Source organism: Acanthochromis polyacanthus, chromosome 4 (assembly GCF_021347895.1).
Source record: "Acanthochromis polyacanthus isolate Apoly-LR-REF ecotype Palm Island chromosome 4, KAUST_Apoly_ChrSc, whole genome shotgun sequence".
NCBI lineage: Eukaryota > Metazoa > Chordata > Actinopteri > Pomacentridae > Acanthochromis > Acanthochromis polyacanthus.
In genome coordinates, this window is record NC_067116.1 from 41,054,317 (window position 1) to 41,070,363 (window position 16,047).

General features: G+C 41.8%; 1 protein-coding gene across 1 annotated transcript; it reads right to left on the reverse strand.

Annotated features, from left to right (window-relative positions):
* Positions 1 to 125: 125 nt before the first annotated feature.
* LOC110957668 (FYVE and coiled-coil domain-containing protein 1-like) lies at positions 126 to 16,045 on the reverse strand. The gene is given in 19 exon segments (XM_022203814.2): positions 126 to 2,476; positions 2,646 to 2,755; positions 3,776 to 3,986; positions 4,071 to 4,157; positions 5,206 to 5,359; positions 5,773 to 6,002; positions 6,175 to 6,327; positions 7,075 to 7,242; positions 7,319 to 7,437; positions 8,518 to 8,610; positions 9,034 to 10,274; positions 10,277 to 11,537; positions 11,636 to 11,729; positions 11,891 to 12,034; positions 12,486 to 12,592; positions 12,899 to 13,024; positions 13,321 to 13,427; positions 14,067 to 14,218; positions 15,984 to 16,045. Coding segments are annotated over 18 exon segments (4,542 nt in total). The 5' UTR covers positions 14,128 to 14,218; positions 15,984 to 16,045; the 3' UTR covers positions 126 to 2,400.
* Positions 16,046 to 16,047: the final 2 nt, after the last annotated feature.

Sequence of the window (16,047 nt, forward strand, 5' to 3'; positions counted from 1 at the left end):
ATTGTCAGACAGCAAACATACTTCTTTGTAGATGTCAGACATCAGAATGAGAGGCAGAGATGACGTTTAGATCTTGTTCTGACATTTCCAGCTGTCGTTTAATAAAACAAACAAGTTAGAAGAAGTCAGAGACACCATCACAATTTATTTGTGTGAACTGGTTGTTCGGCAGCTTGCTGGTTATACTCGACACCTGCTGCAGTGAATCATGTCAATCTTTAAAAAGATCCGTCAGCGAGTGGATTATTTGACAACAATAGTATAAACTTTACACACAGAATATTGTAACAATTTAAAAAATATTCATCACAAAGTGCAGCTTTTTAGAAAATATGAGGCTTTGCATAGAATTTGCATCCATCAGAAGTATAAAAGAGACCTGACTGAAGGGCAAACAGACCCTTAGAAAAGCAGCTTAATTGCTTGCTAAGTAGTGTAGGGTTGTATCTGAACGGTAATTCATTCTTATTGCTTTGCTTTAAACAAAAATCTAATATTAAAACCAGCACACAGTATTCAAACTCATTTCATCGCTGAGGGCACAAGAAGAATGTTTTCTAATAATATGACAAAAAGATTGCAGAGATTCAGAGGAAAACTGAAAGAAAAAAATCCTTTCAAATGGTATTACTAAAAAAAAATTCTGCATGATGTGATTTAAATGCCGATAAAAAGTGTTTACAGAATGCTACGAATCCCTACGAAGGGTCACGTTCTGAGAGGATAACAAAGAGTGAAATGTACAAAAGCAAACAAATCCCTGGCAATTAAAATCAAAAGGCACTTGGATAGTACAGCAGCTCTTCAGCCGACAATCAGTAATTTACTTCAACTGAAAGTCATTGTAATAACACAGTCAGACACTTGATTAGCTCCTACATATAAAGTGGATGGAGAAAGCTGGTGTGCAGGTCTCCTCACACACAAAGCAACATGGCAGTTTTTCTTCTCTCCTTTGAATTTTCAAAAAAATTGAGGACATGCTACCACTGGAGGACAGTTGAATGTCCCACTCCTGAGATTTGCACAAAGTGCTTTTCCTTTGTTATGAAGCAGAAACTGTTTTTTTTCCCCTCTCAGACCAGTTATTGGTTACTGCTTTTTTTGCCCATCTTGTGCTGGCAAAGTGCAAATAAAATGTATCAGACAAGTCGATTAAAGAACCACAGACTGTTATGTGATGGGATGGGCAATATGCTGATGCTGTGAGTACTCATTAGGTATTAGTACATTATTACACTGGTGCTCTTCAATGACTACTTTAACCTATAATAAAGCGTGGTGTGAAAACAAATACAAGCTGCTGCACAATATAAATCTGTTATGGACTTCTAACAGTGAGTGAATATCAACTGCGATTCCTTTGGTGTCTAAATACTCAGACCTATGTGTGTGTTACTGATTATTAGTCAATAAATGATTAGGATTTTTGCCCAAGCACAGCTGTCCAAGTTCATTGTTTTGAACTAGAGTCGGTCTTGCCATTGAATCCCATCAGTCGCGGCGCTCAATGTTCCACATAATGAACGCTCAGTTGTCACTACTGCATTGTTGTTGCTAGATTTTTATCATCAGCCGTCAGTACTCATGGGTCAGACCAAACCCATGTTCAAGCTCTTCATTTTTATCTTAACTTCACACCTGTGAAATCTCCAGGCTTTCTCTGGCATGTTTGTGACGCTACCATGTTAACTAAATCTGTCCAGCAAAGTCCTTAAGCGACTGCCTTTATCATAGTTCTACAGTAGGTGTCTCCAGGATCACACTTTACCAGGATGATGCACACAAAGACAATGTGACAAAACAAGTCACGCTGTCACGGCAGGTAAACCACCTGTCTGCACTTTTCCTACCGTCTGATTTAAATACCGCACAAAACATGTATAACTGGCTGTGAATTTACATTTCCTTTTCAAATATTTCTGTGTCTTCAAGACAGCTTTTTTTGCACAGAAATAATTGCCATCTGCCAACAGTCTTTTATCAGATTTGATATTTCTGGAGTCCCCCTGCAGTAGCTTGGATTCCCATCAACATATGTGGGAAAAGAGAAGCCAAACCAAACTGAAGACCACCACAACTACGGACAAACAGAAAAATCTAGACTACAAAATGAATGAAATGAAGGTAAATATATTACTTGGTGTACATGCTAAAAGTTGCATAAAAGTTTCCTTCTAAAACCTCTTTCTTCTTCTTAAGAACCTTTACTTGGGCCGCAGTCAAAAACAGGAGCGCACGTCAAAACACCACAGAGTTAAATAAAACAGAGCATTTCTGTAAACATAAAATACTTGGTTTTTAAAAAGGAAGGATGAAAAATAAAGAACTGAATTGCCATTTTGTCAGTTTCCCCTTTAGCTGCCACAGTGACGTCATGGCGACGCTGCTGTGGGAGCTTCAGGGACAGTCGCTTCCATCGTAGATCACAGGCTTCTCCATAGTCAGATGGTAGAAGACTTTCTTGGAGATAAACCTGTTGGAAGACATTTTTACATTAAGGGACTCCAAAAAGAGCCACTAAGGCGAATCAAACAGCCATGTTGACGACTAAACACACACAGACTGTGAGGAAAAGATCTCTAGATAATCCAATCTGTGATTTAGAAGCTTCTGCCATAAAGGACGAGAACATTGGATGTTACCGTGAGAAGGAGTTGTCAAATATGAGTGTGTAGAGGCCGGGGTGTCGGACTTTCAGCTGCCCCTGAATTGTCTCTTTATGGGAATTGCATCGAGTCAGAGGAATCAGGACCTGAGAGCAGAACAGAAACGAGTTGGTCTCAAGTTGTCACCAACACCACAGCGGTGAACAAAACTTTACAGACACTTTGAAAGACCGTGTATATGAGGACAATCTTAGGTTTTCAGAGACTTTTAAAACTCTGAATTTCCAAAATCTCCATTTTTCTTTCATCTGAGCACAGAGTTTTTCTCCAGAGGTCATTTCCTTTGTCCATGTTGGGACACTAAGCTAAATGTTAGCATTGCTGTTTGTTCTGTAATTTTTCCAGAAGATCTATAATTAATCAACGAGAAAACCAAAATGCATGAGTTTCAGTGATTCCATGTTTGAAAACTCTGACTTATAGGAATCATTGGAAACTAAAGATTGCCATGATGTACGCGGTGTTTCCATGGAAACATACATTTTTGCTCGAGACTATATATATATCACCTATAATACTTATTTTTAACATCATCTCCCATAACCATTTACACTCGACAGCAAGAGTCATGACATAAATATTCATAAAATCTTGCAAAGATATTTAGATTTCCAACTAAATTTCCATCACTAAATATTGGCAAAAGAGTGAAGGGATGTGAATATCAAATGAAAGATCGTTACTAATTTGCAACCCACGACATTTCAAGTAAAGGATTTGTACCTCAACCTGTCAAGAAACTCTGTCAACCTGCAGTGGTTTTCCTCAGTCGGTAACATTTGAAAGATCAAGCGAAGCGGCCCCGCTCTCTGCAGGCAGCATCCATGAAAGCACATACAGATTCGCCCCATTGTGTACGAAAATAACTTCTGCTTTTCAATTGCCACCTGTGGGCTTTTGGCATTTTAGTTGTGCAACAATTGAGAAACATTTTATTCAGCCGTGTGATGTACTTTGATTAAAATTATGCAACAGCATTGTCTGATGACTGCTCTCCAGAACTTTGAAAAACTGTTTAGGCCTCTATACCGCAGTCCCAAGGGCCTCAAATAAAATGGACGTCACTGCATACTGTTCATTTTCACCAACGTAAAAACTGCACATACCTTCGACTGCTCCATCTGAGTGTCACTGGATTCCCTGTAAACCACACTAAAGGAGATGCTCTTGGGCTCAGAGGAAAACATCCAGCAGATGGTTGGGCCACAGTCGCCCACAGCAACAGTTATGACACTGTAGCAGCTGGACTTAACGAAGAGCTCCCTGGTACTGTCGCCAAACTCAGAAATATCATCAATGCTGAGAGGGACAGCCATCCTGCAAGGACAAATTCATTCTGAGAGGGACTCATAAATGAACTTCAATCACACGTGTGTGAAACACATCAAAGTGAGAACTCACGTGATTTCTCCTGATTTAAGGAGGTTGATCTCTGAATCCTGAACAGTGGGAACATGCTCTTCATCAGCGGTGGCATCTCCTGTGCCTCTGGAAAACACAAGACACAAAAAAATATTGTTAAGTTCTGAAATCTCTTGAGAAACTCTTAAACAGCAAAGTTATTTTCTTCAACATGAATCACTGCAGTATCTTCATGCTAACAGGTCTGTTTCTGAAAATGCTTTGGGGGCTACACATTTAAAGTCAACTAAATTACACCTAAAGGTCAGTGTCACTGCGTTTTAATGAACCACTGGAGCCTTTTTGCATGTTTAAGCTCAATAGCTTAATTTCACACACATTATGCTTCACATTAACACTGACAATTAGGTTGTTTTCTTACAGAGACTTGTGCAGCCTGTGTTTGCTTCATGGAGCAGCACTGGTTTGTTTTTGAAAGTATGTTTTGGCTACACATTTAAATCTGACTGAATTCTACCTAAACATCAGCGTCACCGCATTTTAATGGACAACAAGAGTGTTTTGGCACATTTAAGCTCATTTCGCACACATTCTGCTTCACATTGACAATGACCTTGACTCTCAGCAGTTTCACATCTTTGCTGCATAAATAGCACAAAGACGGATAGGAAAGCTGTTTTTCACCAATAAAACCAACGGGTCATTGTGAATGTTTCCATTTACTTTTGACACGTAATAGTGGTTTGCTCCATATTGTGACATTCTCTGGGAGCGACACTTCCCTGTTCTTGTAATTCCGTTTTTCATTTATGAGCGAAAACAAAAGAAAATACATCCTTCAGTATAATATGGAACAATGCAGGTTCCGTAACATCTCAAGTTGTACCTGCTGCTGAGACACGTGTGTTTAAAGACAGAGTAGTAGACCAAGGTTGCATTTATTGTCTTTTTTTTTAACAATAACACAGGCACAGTCACAGCAGTTATAAGCTTCAGAAAGGACACGAAGAGTCTCTCTAGTGATTTACAGCTGCACATCCTCCATTCTGTGGTATGTTTGTGTTACTCATTGACCACTGCTGCTGAGCTTCACCAGCAGAGTCTGACCAGTTAATGATAAAGTCGCATAGTACCTCAGAAAAACCACCGGCACCACCATGAATGCTACACTCACATATGCAGTGCTCCTGGCTGCCGTCGGTCCTGTTCCCCCTCCAGGGAACCTCCTGTGGTCTGAGAGGTGGCGTCACTGTCGTAGACGCCGTTCACCTCTTCTTCAGTGATGATGTCGAAAACTCCATCGTCTGATCGGTTACAGGGGTCCGAAACTGGAAAGAAACAGATGAAATGAACAGACTAGATGACCAAAATACTACAGAGGAGAGGATTAGTAACCGTAATGTATGTATGGAAGAGGAAAAACACCCAAAAAAATCGATTTAATACTCTGTATTTTTTGTTTCTTTAGATTGAAAGTAAAACTGCGCATTCCTTTGAACATAAATGTCACCCATGTTCCCTTTTTGTCCACTGAATAGGAATCGTACAGTGAAAGTTTCTGTCCTTGTTCCTCAATGAAAACAAAGTCCGCCTTTTCACTTCTGCTGAAACATTTCCAGTTCACACACAGAAAAACAACAACAGGGCCAGGGAGCAACCACCCATTTCTGGGCAAAGTGTGAAGCTGTGGAGGTAGCACGCATTAGTGAGCATGCATTTTCCTTCTCAACATGCCTCTCACCTGTGACCCTGGGAGTGGGTTTATAAGGAGCTGGTTCAGGAGGTGGCTGAGGTCCAGCTCCAGGTGGAGGAGGAGGAACATCTGAAGGACTCAGCTCTGCCTCTGTGAACCTCTCCACCACCGCACTGTGCTGGGTGTAGCAGTCCCTGCAGCAGCGCTCCTTCTTCGTGCTGTGCTTGGTCATTACAAAGTTGTTGCTGCAGTAGTAGCAGAAGATGCGCCCGCAAAGTCTAAAAGATTACGAATAACGAAATATATAAACACATTTCATCCATATTAGAACTTGAATTTCTTACTAAACCACACAGGGACGCTGTATACAGACTGAAAATCAAACTAAAGCAGGTAAAGACACGAGAAGACAGCGAGTACAGCTGACTGTGGGGTTGAATAAAAGCCCACCTGCAGTGATGTCTGCGCATCCACCAGGTGAACTGACCCTGGCAGTCGAGACAGTGCGTGGCCTCTTTATCCACCAACCACCAGCGCTCCTCTGCTCGCAGTTTCTGCTCAAACTCCAGAGCGTCCGACTTCTGCCACAAGGCATCTTTGTCCCTGATGGATCGCAAAAAAAAAAAAATTCATGTCAAATTTTGGCCTGGATTTTGAAAAAAAAACTCACCTCAATTGCAACTGTTGGATGTTAAAACACTGAAGGCTCCATATTTCAAAGCTGCTTTAGAGACAAAAGAAATCAGCATAAACTGTAAACGGTGTATTTGAATTTTGCTGTGATTATATTCCAAAATGCTGCATTTACAGTGGAGGTAACTTAATTTCCCCAAAAGATGCAACTGAGTAACACAATAAAGACATGCATAATACAAGAGCACAAAAGACTGAAATCACATGTGCACATCCCAGGGGAGCTGACTGAATCATTGTTGTATTTCATCCCATGCAGAGCGTGAAAGCTTTCGAGGTTGCTGTGGTTTCTGAGTTTAGCAAAGAACGCTGCACAAAAAAAAGCTCTTGTTCTCCTCAGTAGTGTCTCTGCTCCACACTCCACACCTCTCTGCAGCGCTTTGCCAGCTCTCGTCTCCATCAAAGTCGTTTCTTTCACATCTGATTTGGGTAAATTATCCCAGCATTCAAAGAAGCATTTCCCTCTCATCCTGCATCTCAGACCTAATTCTCCCAAATCACTGTCAACATCAGAGGACTCTGACTCTTACTGGAAGATGCAACTCAAACTACACGCCATCAAAGAGCAGACATCAACCAGGTGTAAGAAGGTGATTGAATTCCAAAGAGAAAATGACGCTTAACACCTTTCTTCAGCCTAATAGAGACACATCACACCTTATGAGCTCGATGAGTCGCTCCTCAAGGTTGGTCTTGGTTCTGTTCAGGTCATCGATCTCCGCAGTCGTCTTCAGAATCTGGCTTTGTCTGTCGGCTTCTGCGGTTTTCAGTTTCTGCTTCAATTCCTCACAGAGCTTTTGAGCAACCAGGTGCGCTTCTTCAGCACTGAACAGAGTAGAAAATCAGCTGGCATCTCATTCTTTTCAATCAAATTCACAAGTATTATCAGTCATGAACGCACCTGGTGACCGCATCTCTGAGCTGCTGAAGCTCGCTTTCATTCTCGCCAACGGCTGCTTCCGTCTTTGTGATGTGAACATCTTTCTCCCCGGTCTGCTGCAAATACTGTTCATTCACAGCCTTCAACAGAAACAAAACAGAAAAAAATCCATCAGCAAAAACACTTCTGACACCTTTACGAATGATTTAAGGGACTGTTCTGTGCTGTTGATGGTTCCTAAAGACACTAAACTCAATGAATTTGAGTCCGACGCACTTCTGAGTGGCATTTCATTTTCAGATTTTGTGTATTTCTAAATCAATTTCTGAATCTATTTTCTGCTTCTGTATAGACACATAAACAACAACATAATTCACCACTTATGGAATGACCCAACCAAACCCCTCAATTAAACCTCTCTCAGATTCAATTCTATTACGCAAACACATCAAACCACAGAGGAAAATTATGGCCTGAATGCCAATTCAGTGAGCTTGTCGTTTGATTAGGAGCCCAGACATTTTGCATTTACTCCACCTTCACCAATCAAAGTAAAAAATAAAATAAAAAAACTGCTCTTGTAAGTCAAAGCTTTTCATTATCTGTAAAAAATAAAAAAATAAAATACAATTAAAAAAAAACTATTACATAAACTTTAAAGGTCCCATAATGTGATGTTTTTCATCAACATGTCTCCACACTACGTCTTTCAGTATTTCAGCTCAAAATACTGCAAAGACGGTTAATTTCCCAATAACTGTATAAGTCGTGCTTTTAGAGCTGTTCTAAATGGGCTGTTATGACCTGGAAACCTACTGCCACTGCTGGAAGGCGAACTAGTTTTGCAAGGGAGTTGAGGAAGTGGACATCTTCATATCTGAACCGCTTTTGTTTTATACCTCCAAGTTTATAACAACCTCAAAACACAATAAAAATAGATTTTCATCACATGGGATCCATAAAACAATATTCTTGTCCCTATTAATTATCTCTCATTACTTCCTATTACTGAACTAGGCTACTAGGTTCTTTTTATGCATCACTTCTGCTAATAATAAAGGTGTCTGTTCCAGGCTAGTTATATGATGTTGCACTTTCGACCAGAATCTATAGTTTTTTTTAAATAAACAGTACATGGGTTTTTTTGGTGAAAATTATTGCCAATGTGTTTCCAGCGTGATAACTCAGCCACGACTCACTGACTCTTGAAAGGCACAAACCTCAAGTTCAGACACTTTGTCCTGCAAGATGGACGCCTTCTTCTGCTCCTCCTGCAGCTGGACTTTCATCTTGTCCAGCTGTTCATTCGCACTCTGAAATATCAGAGGAAGAGAAGGCAATTACATTCTTTCTATTGCTTTGAAGTAAATGCAAACAGCTTAAAATAACAATGCCGACATACTTATGCTAATCGGGGATACAGTGCAATGTTCAGTATCTAAATTTGAAGTGTTATCTTTTCACCATAAATTCAAAGAGTTGGGCAAACAGATGCAAGGATGGCTCTACGTGAAAACGTCCGGGAAACACCAGAATAATTAGATTTCATCCTGATGGAGCATAAATATGTGTACTAAACTTCATACAAATCCGTCCAAATGTCAGATGTCAACATCAAAGTCATCAGGTTTAATCCCTTATCTTTCTATCTACCTATCCATCCATGGACTGACATTTCTATCTCCTAATCATCTGGTGTAACACAAGCCATAACTAGCAGGTTCTGTCTAACTCACCTTTAACTGGACCTGATGATTCATGTTTTCTGAGCTCATCTGGAACTTGACCACGTCCATCTCCTCTCGGGTGGAGTCCTTGATGCTTTGCACTTGAGTCTTGGTCTTTTCCAGCTGTGCCTGGAGCTCTGTGATCGTCCCAGGAAGCGCCTCCTTCCGTGTAAGCTCCTCTTTCAGGCGACTGTTCTCCAGTCGCAGTTCTTTCATGCACTCCTCTAGTCGCTCCACGTCTTTCTCCAGCTCTTCAATCTTAGCAGCATCCCCTGCCCAGTGCTCTCTGGCCTCTTCCTTTTCTGCGCTCAGCTTGCAGATGGTTATTCCCAGCTCTGCCATCTCAGTGTTTGCCCTGTGCAGACCTTCTCGTGTCTCGTTGATCTCTAAAGCCACCCTTTCGTTTTCTGCCTTGAAGGTGGCCAGCTCTTGTCGAGTGGCAGCTGCAGAGATAGCCAGCTCGGCGTGGGCAGCTACTTCTCGATCACGCTGTTGAGCGAGCGCCTCTTCTTTCTTTTTGCACTCCATGAGCTCCATTACATGCTTCTTATTCTGTGCTTCAGTCTGGGATTTAAGCTGCTCGGTCAGAGTCCTGAGCTCATCTCTTTGGGCTTCTGTCACCTCCAGCTGTGCTTTGGATTTCAGCTTTTCCTCTTCAGATCTCTGCACCTGCACCCTGAGGTCCAGTACCTCTGCCTGGAGCCTGGACACTTCTTTCATGCTAACCTCCAACTGGCCTTCAACCACAGATAACTTGCCAGTCACTTCTTGGTTCTCCTTGGCTTGGACCGCACTCCTCTCCAGCTGAGATTTCTCCATCACCTGTTTCTCAGAGGTCACCCTTTCAATCATTTCTGTCTGTCGAGCACAGGTTGCTTCTGCATTGGCTTTTGCAGTCTCAAGCTCCTCCTCCTTGGCCTCCAATTCCTTCATCCTCGACTGCAACATAACAAGGTCCTTCTCTTTACTCTCTAGCTGAGCCGCTTTGGCTTGGAGCTGTTCTTGAAGATTGGCTTCATTCTTGCGTGAAGCTCCTAAGTTCTTCTCCAAATCTCCGATCTGCCCGTGAACGTTCTTCAAATCTGACTGCATGCGGCTAAGAGCTCCTTTCACATTATCCTGCTCCTCCCTCAGACTCTGGTTCTCCTGCTCCAGTCGCTTTGATGTGGTTTCCGAGAGCTTTGCAGCCAGGGCAGTTCGCTGCAGACTCTCGTCCAGTTTGCGGTTCTCTTCACGCAACCGCTTCTCTTTTCATCCACCGTCATCTTGGTGTCATCCAGCTGGCCTCTCAGTTGTTTCTCAGAAGCCCTCAGAGCTGCTAATTCAGCCTCGAGCACTGTTCTGTTCTCTGCCATCTCCTTCTTCAACTCCTCATTTCTCTTCACTGTGGTCAGCAGCTTCTCATTCAGTTCCATCAGACTGGCACACTGCGTCTTGTATTCTTCCATCTTCGTGGCCTGTTCTTTAACGTTACCCTCCAACTCAGCAAAGCTGGTGGTAAGTTTGTCCTTCTCGGAGATCAGGCTTTGGTTTTTGGTTTCTAGCTGTTGTAGTGTCTCACGGCTGGAGGTTAGCTCGGCCTCTTTACTCTTAATCTGCTCTGTAAGGGCAGCAATTTCAGCTTTTAAAGACTCTTTCAAGACCCCAACATTCTTCTGCATCTCATCTTTATCTTCTTGTGCTCTCCTTTTCACCTCTTCCAGGTCTTTTTCTTTCTCCTCTAAAGATTTTTGGAGGTCCTGGAGTTGCCTCTGTAGATTACTCGCCTCCTTCTCTCTCAGTGTCAAAGCTCCCTGCAGCTTGTCAAGGGCACTGCACTGTTCCTCCACTTTTGCCTCTAACTTGGCTTTCTCGTCAGACACAGATGTCACTAATGCTCCAAGTTTTGCTTCACCATCCTTTGCAGTCACCTCCTTGTCTCTCAGCTCCCCCTCTAATCTTTCCGTCTGCCTCCTCTTCTCCTCCGCCTCAGCTACAGCTTCCAGCTTTCCTTTCTCTGCCTCTTTCAATCTGTCCAGCAACTCATGTATCTTCTGCGCTGAATCAAAGTAACTGGCTGCCTGCTGGCCCTTCTCATTCAGAACGCCGTCCAACTTGGCCATGAGCTCTATGTTCTTCCCCTCAGCAGCTGCCAACTTTTCCTGAAGCAGGAGCTGCTGAGCCTCCCTGGCTTTTTCCCCAGTCCTGAGTGCTTCCACCTCTCTGGACAGAGCCTCCTCTCTCCCCTGAACAGCCCTGAGCTCTCCCTGCAAACCCTGTTGCTTCTCTTGAGCTGCAAGCGACACATCCAGCTGCCTCTGGAGCTCCACAACTACCCTCCTGAGCTCAGCAGCTTCCTCACCGAGCTGCTGCACCTTAACAAGGAGATCTCGCTGCTTCAGCTCGGACTGATCCAACTCCAGACGAAGGTCTTCAACTGCGCTGGCATCTTCCATGCAGGCGGGCAGAGACTCGTTCAGGTCATTCAGCAGACTCTGACCGTAGTCAGGACTAGCAGGGAACTCAGGTGCTTGCTAGACGGTTACAAGGGAAACATGAGAAGAACGGAGGGAGTGAGGAACACCTTGTAGTCATCTTAAAATTATAGTTATTAGAGACATACGTGACGTACCTGGGAGTAAGTGCTGGCTAGGCTGTTAATACTGGAACTGCGGCTGGGTGGTTTCCACATGTGACCAGGTGAATTTGCACTTCCCAGTGTTCTCCTGTAGATCAAAATAAATCAGATTCTTCAAACTCTGGTAAATGTCACACAGCCTGATTTACCACCAGGAAGGCATAAAGGAAGGACTGTTTCTATTTTTAACATTCTGTATTGCTTTTATGCCCTCTATATTTTGTTTCCATGATTCGTCCTGTTTCTTACCTTGCAAAAGTTGGCCAGGAGGCGTCAAGATCATGACCTCTGGATGCCACATCGAACTGGACCTCGTTGAGCTCATACAGGTGGTTGATGATGTCAACACTAAGGTGGGGCTTCAAGAAAGGGCTTCTTGCATAGTACCAGTCACTGTGGAGGGAGAGGTGAGGGAGAAGACACCGTAACACATACAAGAACCACTATAATCAGCAACAGAAGATTTTCATCCTATAATGTGAAAAAGATTGACATCTCAGCCAGAAAATAAAGAGATTCCTCTAAATCAAGCCTATCTTTCAGTAGGAAATTGTCACTAGCACCAAACAGTTGCGACAGAAAAACTATAAGGTCAAACACGACATCAACATTTAATTTTCAAGCACAAATCGTAAATGAGAATCGGTGTCAAAATGCCAAACCTGGCTATTTCGGGCAGTGGCAATGATCTCCACTCCTATTTAAAAATCTTCCTGATTCAGAACAAATCGGTCCAACTCTTCCATTCATCTGTTTACCAACTCTTCAACAACAGCCCATTATTCTTTATCTCTAGAAAAAATAAATGTTGGAGAGGGACTTCATAGGGCTCTGACAGTTTTACCTGGTGACTCTCTGGTTCATCAGACACTGCTGCAGAGTGTCGGCCAGTCGCTGATGTACGAGGGAGTAGCGAATAAATGCTCTTCCCTTCCCAAGTGATGTCTTGAGCTATCAAAGGAAAAACAGACATTGTTTTACAGGGAGTCTTTGAAAAGTGATTATTTACATTCTGAGATATTCCACAAGTTAAAGACTACAAAGTAAAAAAGAAAAAAAAACATGTACTACTGAATCAACTTTTAAAAAAAGGCCAATTTTACCTTCAAACACAATGCAACTGTCTGTACAGTAATATGTAAACAATAAAATCAACAATACACTACTAAGTACTAATGCTTCAATATTAAATGTATTGAAAGTATTAATTTCTAAACAGAAACATAAAAAGTAGTGTCATAAACAACAAAATCGTACCTCGGTGATGGATTTGACAAAGCGAATACCATCGTTGGCTCCTTTGATCTTAGCCAGACAGTCGCTGAAGTAATCCCAATAGTCCTTCTTTGTACCCAGAAATGTGGTCTTCTCTTTCTGGTCAAACTGAGATAAAAATATAATTGGAGTGCAAAACAGTTCAACATGTTACTTGTCAGCAATCAAAAGAGAAAAAAAACTAAGTAATTGAGGAGTTATTGCCAAATAGTATTACTGAATCTTCCATCATGCAAAATTTACACCTGCAGAAGTTTGACAATTTCTTCAAGAACTAGGGTTCAACAAATTGTGCAGTTTTCAAATTAGCAGAATGTTGTCTGGAAATCTAGTAGTTTATTCAGATATTCACTTGTTCACTCAGTATTATTAGGTGTGGTGAAATAACGTGAGCAGAACCCAACCTGCAGCAGATACTCCAGTTTGTAGGAGAATTTGTGCAGATTGGTGCTGTCATCTGTGATCGGCTCCCCATTTTCTTTGTATTCCTTTGCGAGCTCTGCGACAGCCTCTGAAATCGACACACATTTCAAATATGAAGACAGATCTGTGACAGTAACAGTTCTCTTACAAAGCAGGTAGCGCTTATGTTTACCTCAGAACACACACACGCATAAGACATAAGCATCTAACAGATATTGTTTGGCTGTTTTTCTAGTTTAAATTTAGCCAACATATTAATCAATAATGAAGCAAGAAATCAAAATGTCAAGTTTAGGACATTTTGCTAACACACACACACACACACACACAAATCATCCATTCCCTTTCCATAATTTCTGCTTTGCTACCCTTTTCAAGTACAGCTAAATTGTAGATTAAAAACTTGCCTCGTATCCATCGCAAAAACTGAAAGGACACCCGTGATGGGTGCACCCTCAGCAAGCACTCTCTGTCTCGCTGCATGCTGACAGAGGCATCCACCACACCCTCACCACACCAACATGAGGTCAAATGCCTGTTTTCCGAAATGACTTGATATCGCAGAAAGGTCAGATAGTTCCAGGTGTAAAGATGAGAGACAGAGGTCACGCAATCACACGTTTCTAGCTCTTCTTTCTCTTCTGCTCAGTCAACCATGTCAGTCAATAAACGCCTGCCGCCAGCGAATTCACACGCAAATAGACACACACACATAAAGCTGACGTACCATTCAGATCTCGGATAATCCTCTGGAGTTGGCTCTCCCCGACTGTAGCCCCAGCAGCCATGGTCCCGCCGCTCGCTCCCTGGCAACCAGAGGTCACAGGGTCACATCCAGTCTGCTGAATCAGTGAATCCAAATCAGTCTGGCACAAAAGACTGACATGAACACATGCAATGTACTCCATTAGTGCCACAGACGGACGCATTTGATTCAAACAAATGCACCACACATTAATGACAGTGATGACGGGTTCACTGCCAAATGATGTTCAACTATATTTACACAGGGCCAACTGACAGCATATGTTACCTCAAGGAAATTCACCTTGTCGATGAAGATCAAGAAGTCGGTCAAACACAATGATTTATATCCCTGTATCTACATTTAACAACTGTATTGCCAATGTAGCTATTGTATATATCACATATACGTAACCGACGAATGATAACAATGATCAATGATGGCACAATTTCAAAATGAATACATCCTCACATAAATGGAAGGACAAAGCAAGCCCGTAATTTATGTAGGCAATTATGAACAGGGATGCAAATACCAGACTTTTGATTTACTGAAGTGGGGAGTTGAATACCAATGTGCAAGCGCAACAAAAGAGGCAAAACCCCTGTTGCTTAAAATGTGGATCGGGACACTGATCCTGGTTCATCTACAAAGTCTGTACCTTTCAAATATGTGACCTGACAGACAGAAATCTGCAATTTTTTCTGATATTTCTGACAATTTGATCAACAAAAATGTGCATTAAGTTTGACTAAATTAAGCTTCACCTGCACTCACCACATCACCCAGCTGATGAAAGTACATCAAAAGCTGTGGAAATTTAAACTACAATACACACTACTGTATATACACATCTGGATCGTTGGTGCCATACGTAATGCACATACTTTTCTGCACAAATTCTTTGTATATTAAAAATCTCTCTAACTCCGCATGTAGGAGTAGATGAATGAGTGTAAACTCCAGACACAGCGAGCTAAGAAATGCATTGCACTGACAGGCTGCTTATGGCTGCATATGGCAATAAAGACCTTTAAATCTTTTAAACAACAAAACTGATTAAAACTTCTATGGGAAGTACATAATGGCTCTGTGTCGCAGCTTTACTATGCAAGAAAAAATTTGTCTGTAGGTCAAACATGAGATGAACTTCCCATCTTAAATGAGCTGACTTCATGCAAATGCAAAAAATCTTAATTGCACATGACAATTTTAGGACATTTCGGAAGGGTATTTCTACTTTAACATGGATGTCCTTAAAGCACTACAACCACAACGTATGGCTGCAAAAATAACCAAAATTGTATCAACACCACACATTGACAGTGGCAGTATTTATAGCACACAGTACTGGATGTTGTACATGTACTCATGTTACTGTGTCCATTCCTGGTAACCTCGTACTACTAGTTAGCTACAGTATTTGGAACTAAACAAACCATTAAATGTGGTATAACATCCATTTAGTGTTGTCATGCTCGAAGAAACGATGCTAAATAAGCCACAGTAATATTTTAACACACAGGTATTCAGTATGAAGTCAACATCGGTTTGTTATGCTAACGGCTAACTAGCTAGGTTAACGTGAGTGGAGTTAAAAACAACAACGACAGTTTTACAACTCCAATTTTGAGGCCTTGCAGTACACATATGAACATTTTAACACCAAAAAGCAACAGACAAAAATACAAACTTGACAGGGGAAGCTTTTAAAAGTCTACTTTTGTGCCTTTGTCGCTTCTCTCCCTGACGCTACACTTAGCTTTGATACAATAATCATTTGACAGACACTTTGAAAATTACCGTGACAGTAGCGGGACACGACAACTTAGATAATATAACATGTTTCAAGACAGTCGCTGGAGAAAGAATAACAAAAGAAGAATAACTTTAACATACTTTCAGAGATATGTGTCAATCCCATAACAACCAACTCAGACCGCACATATAAACTTGTTGTAAG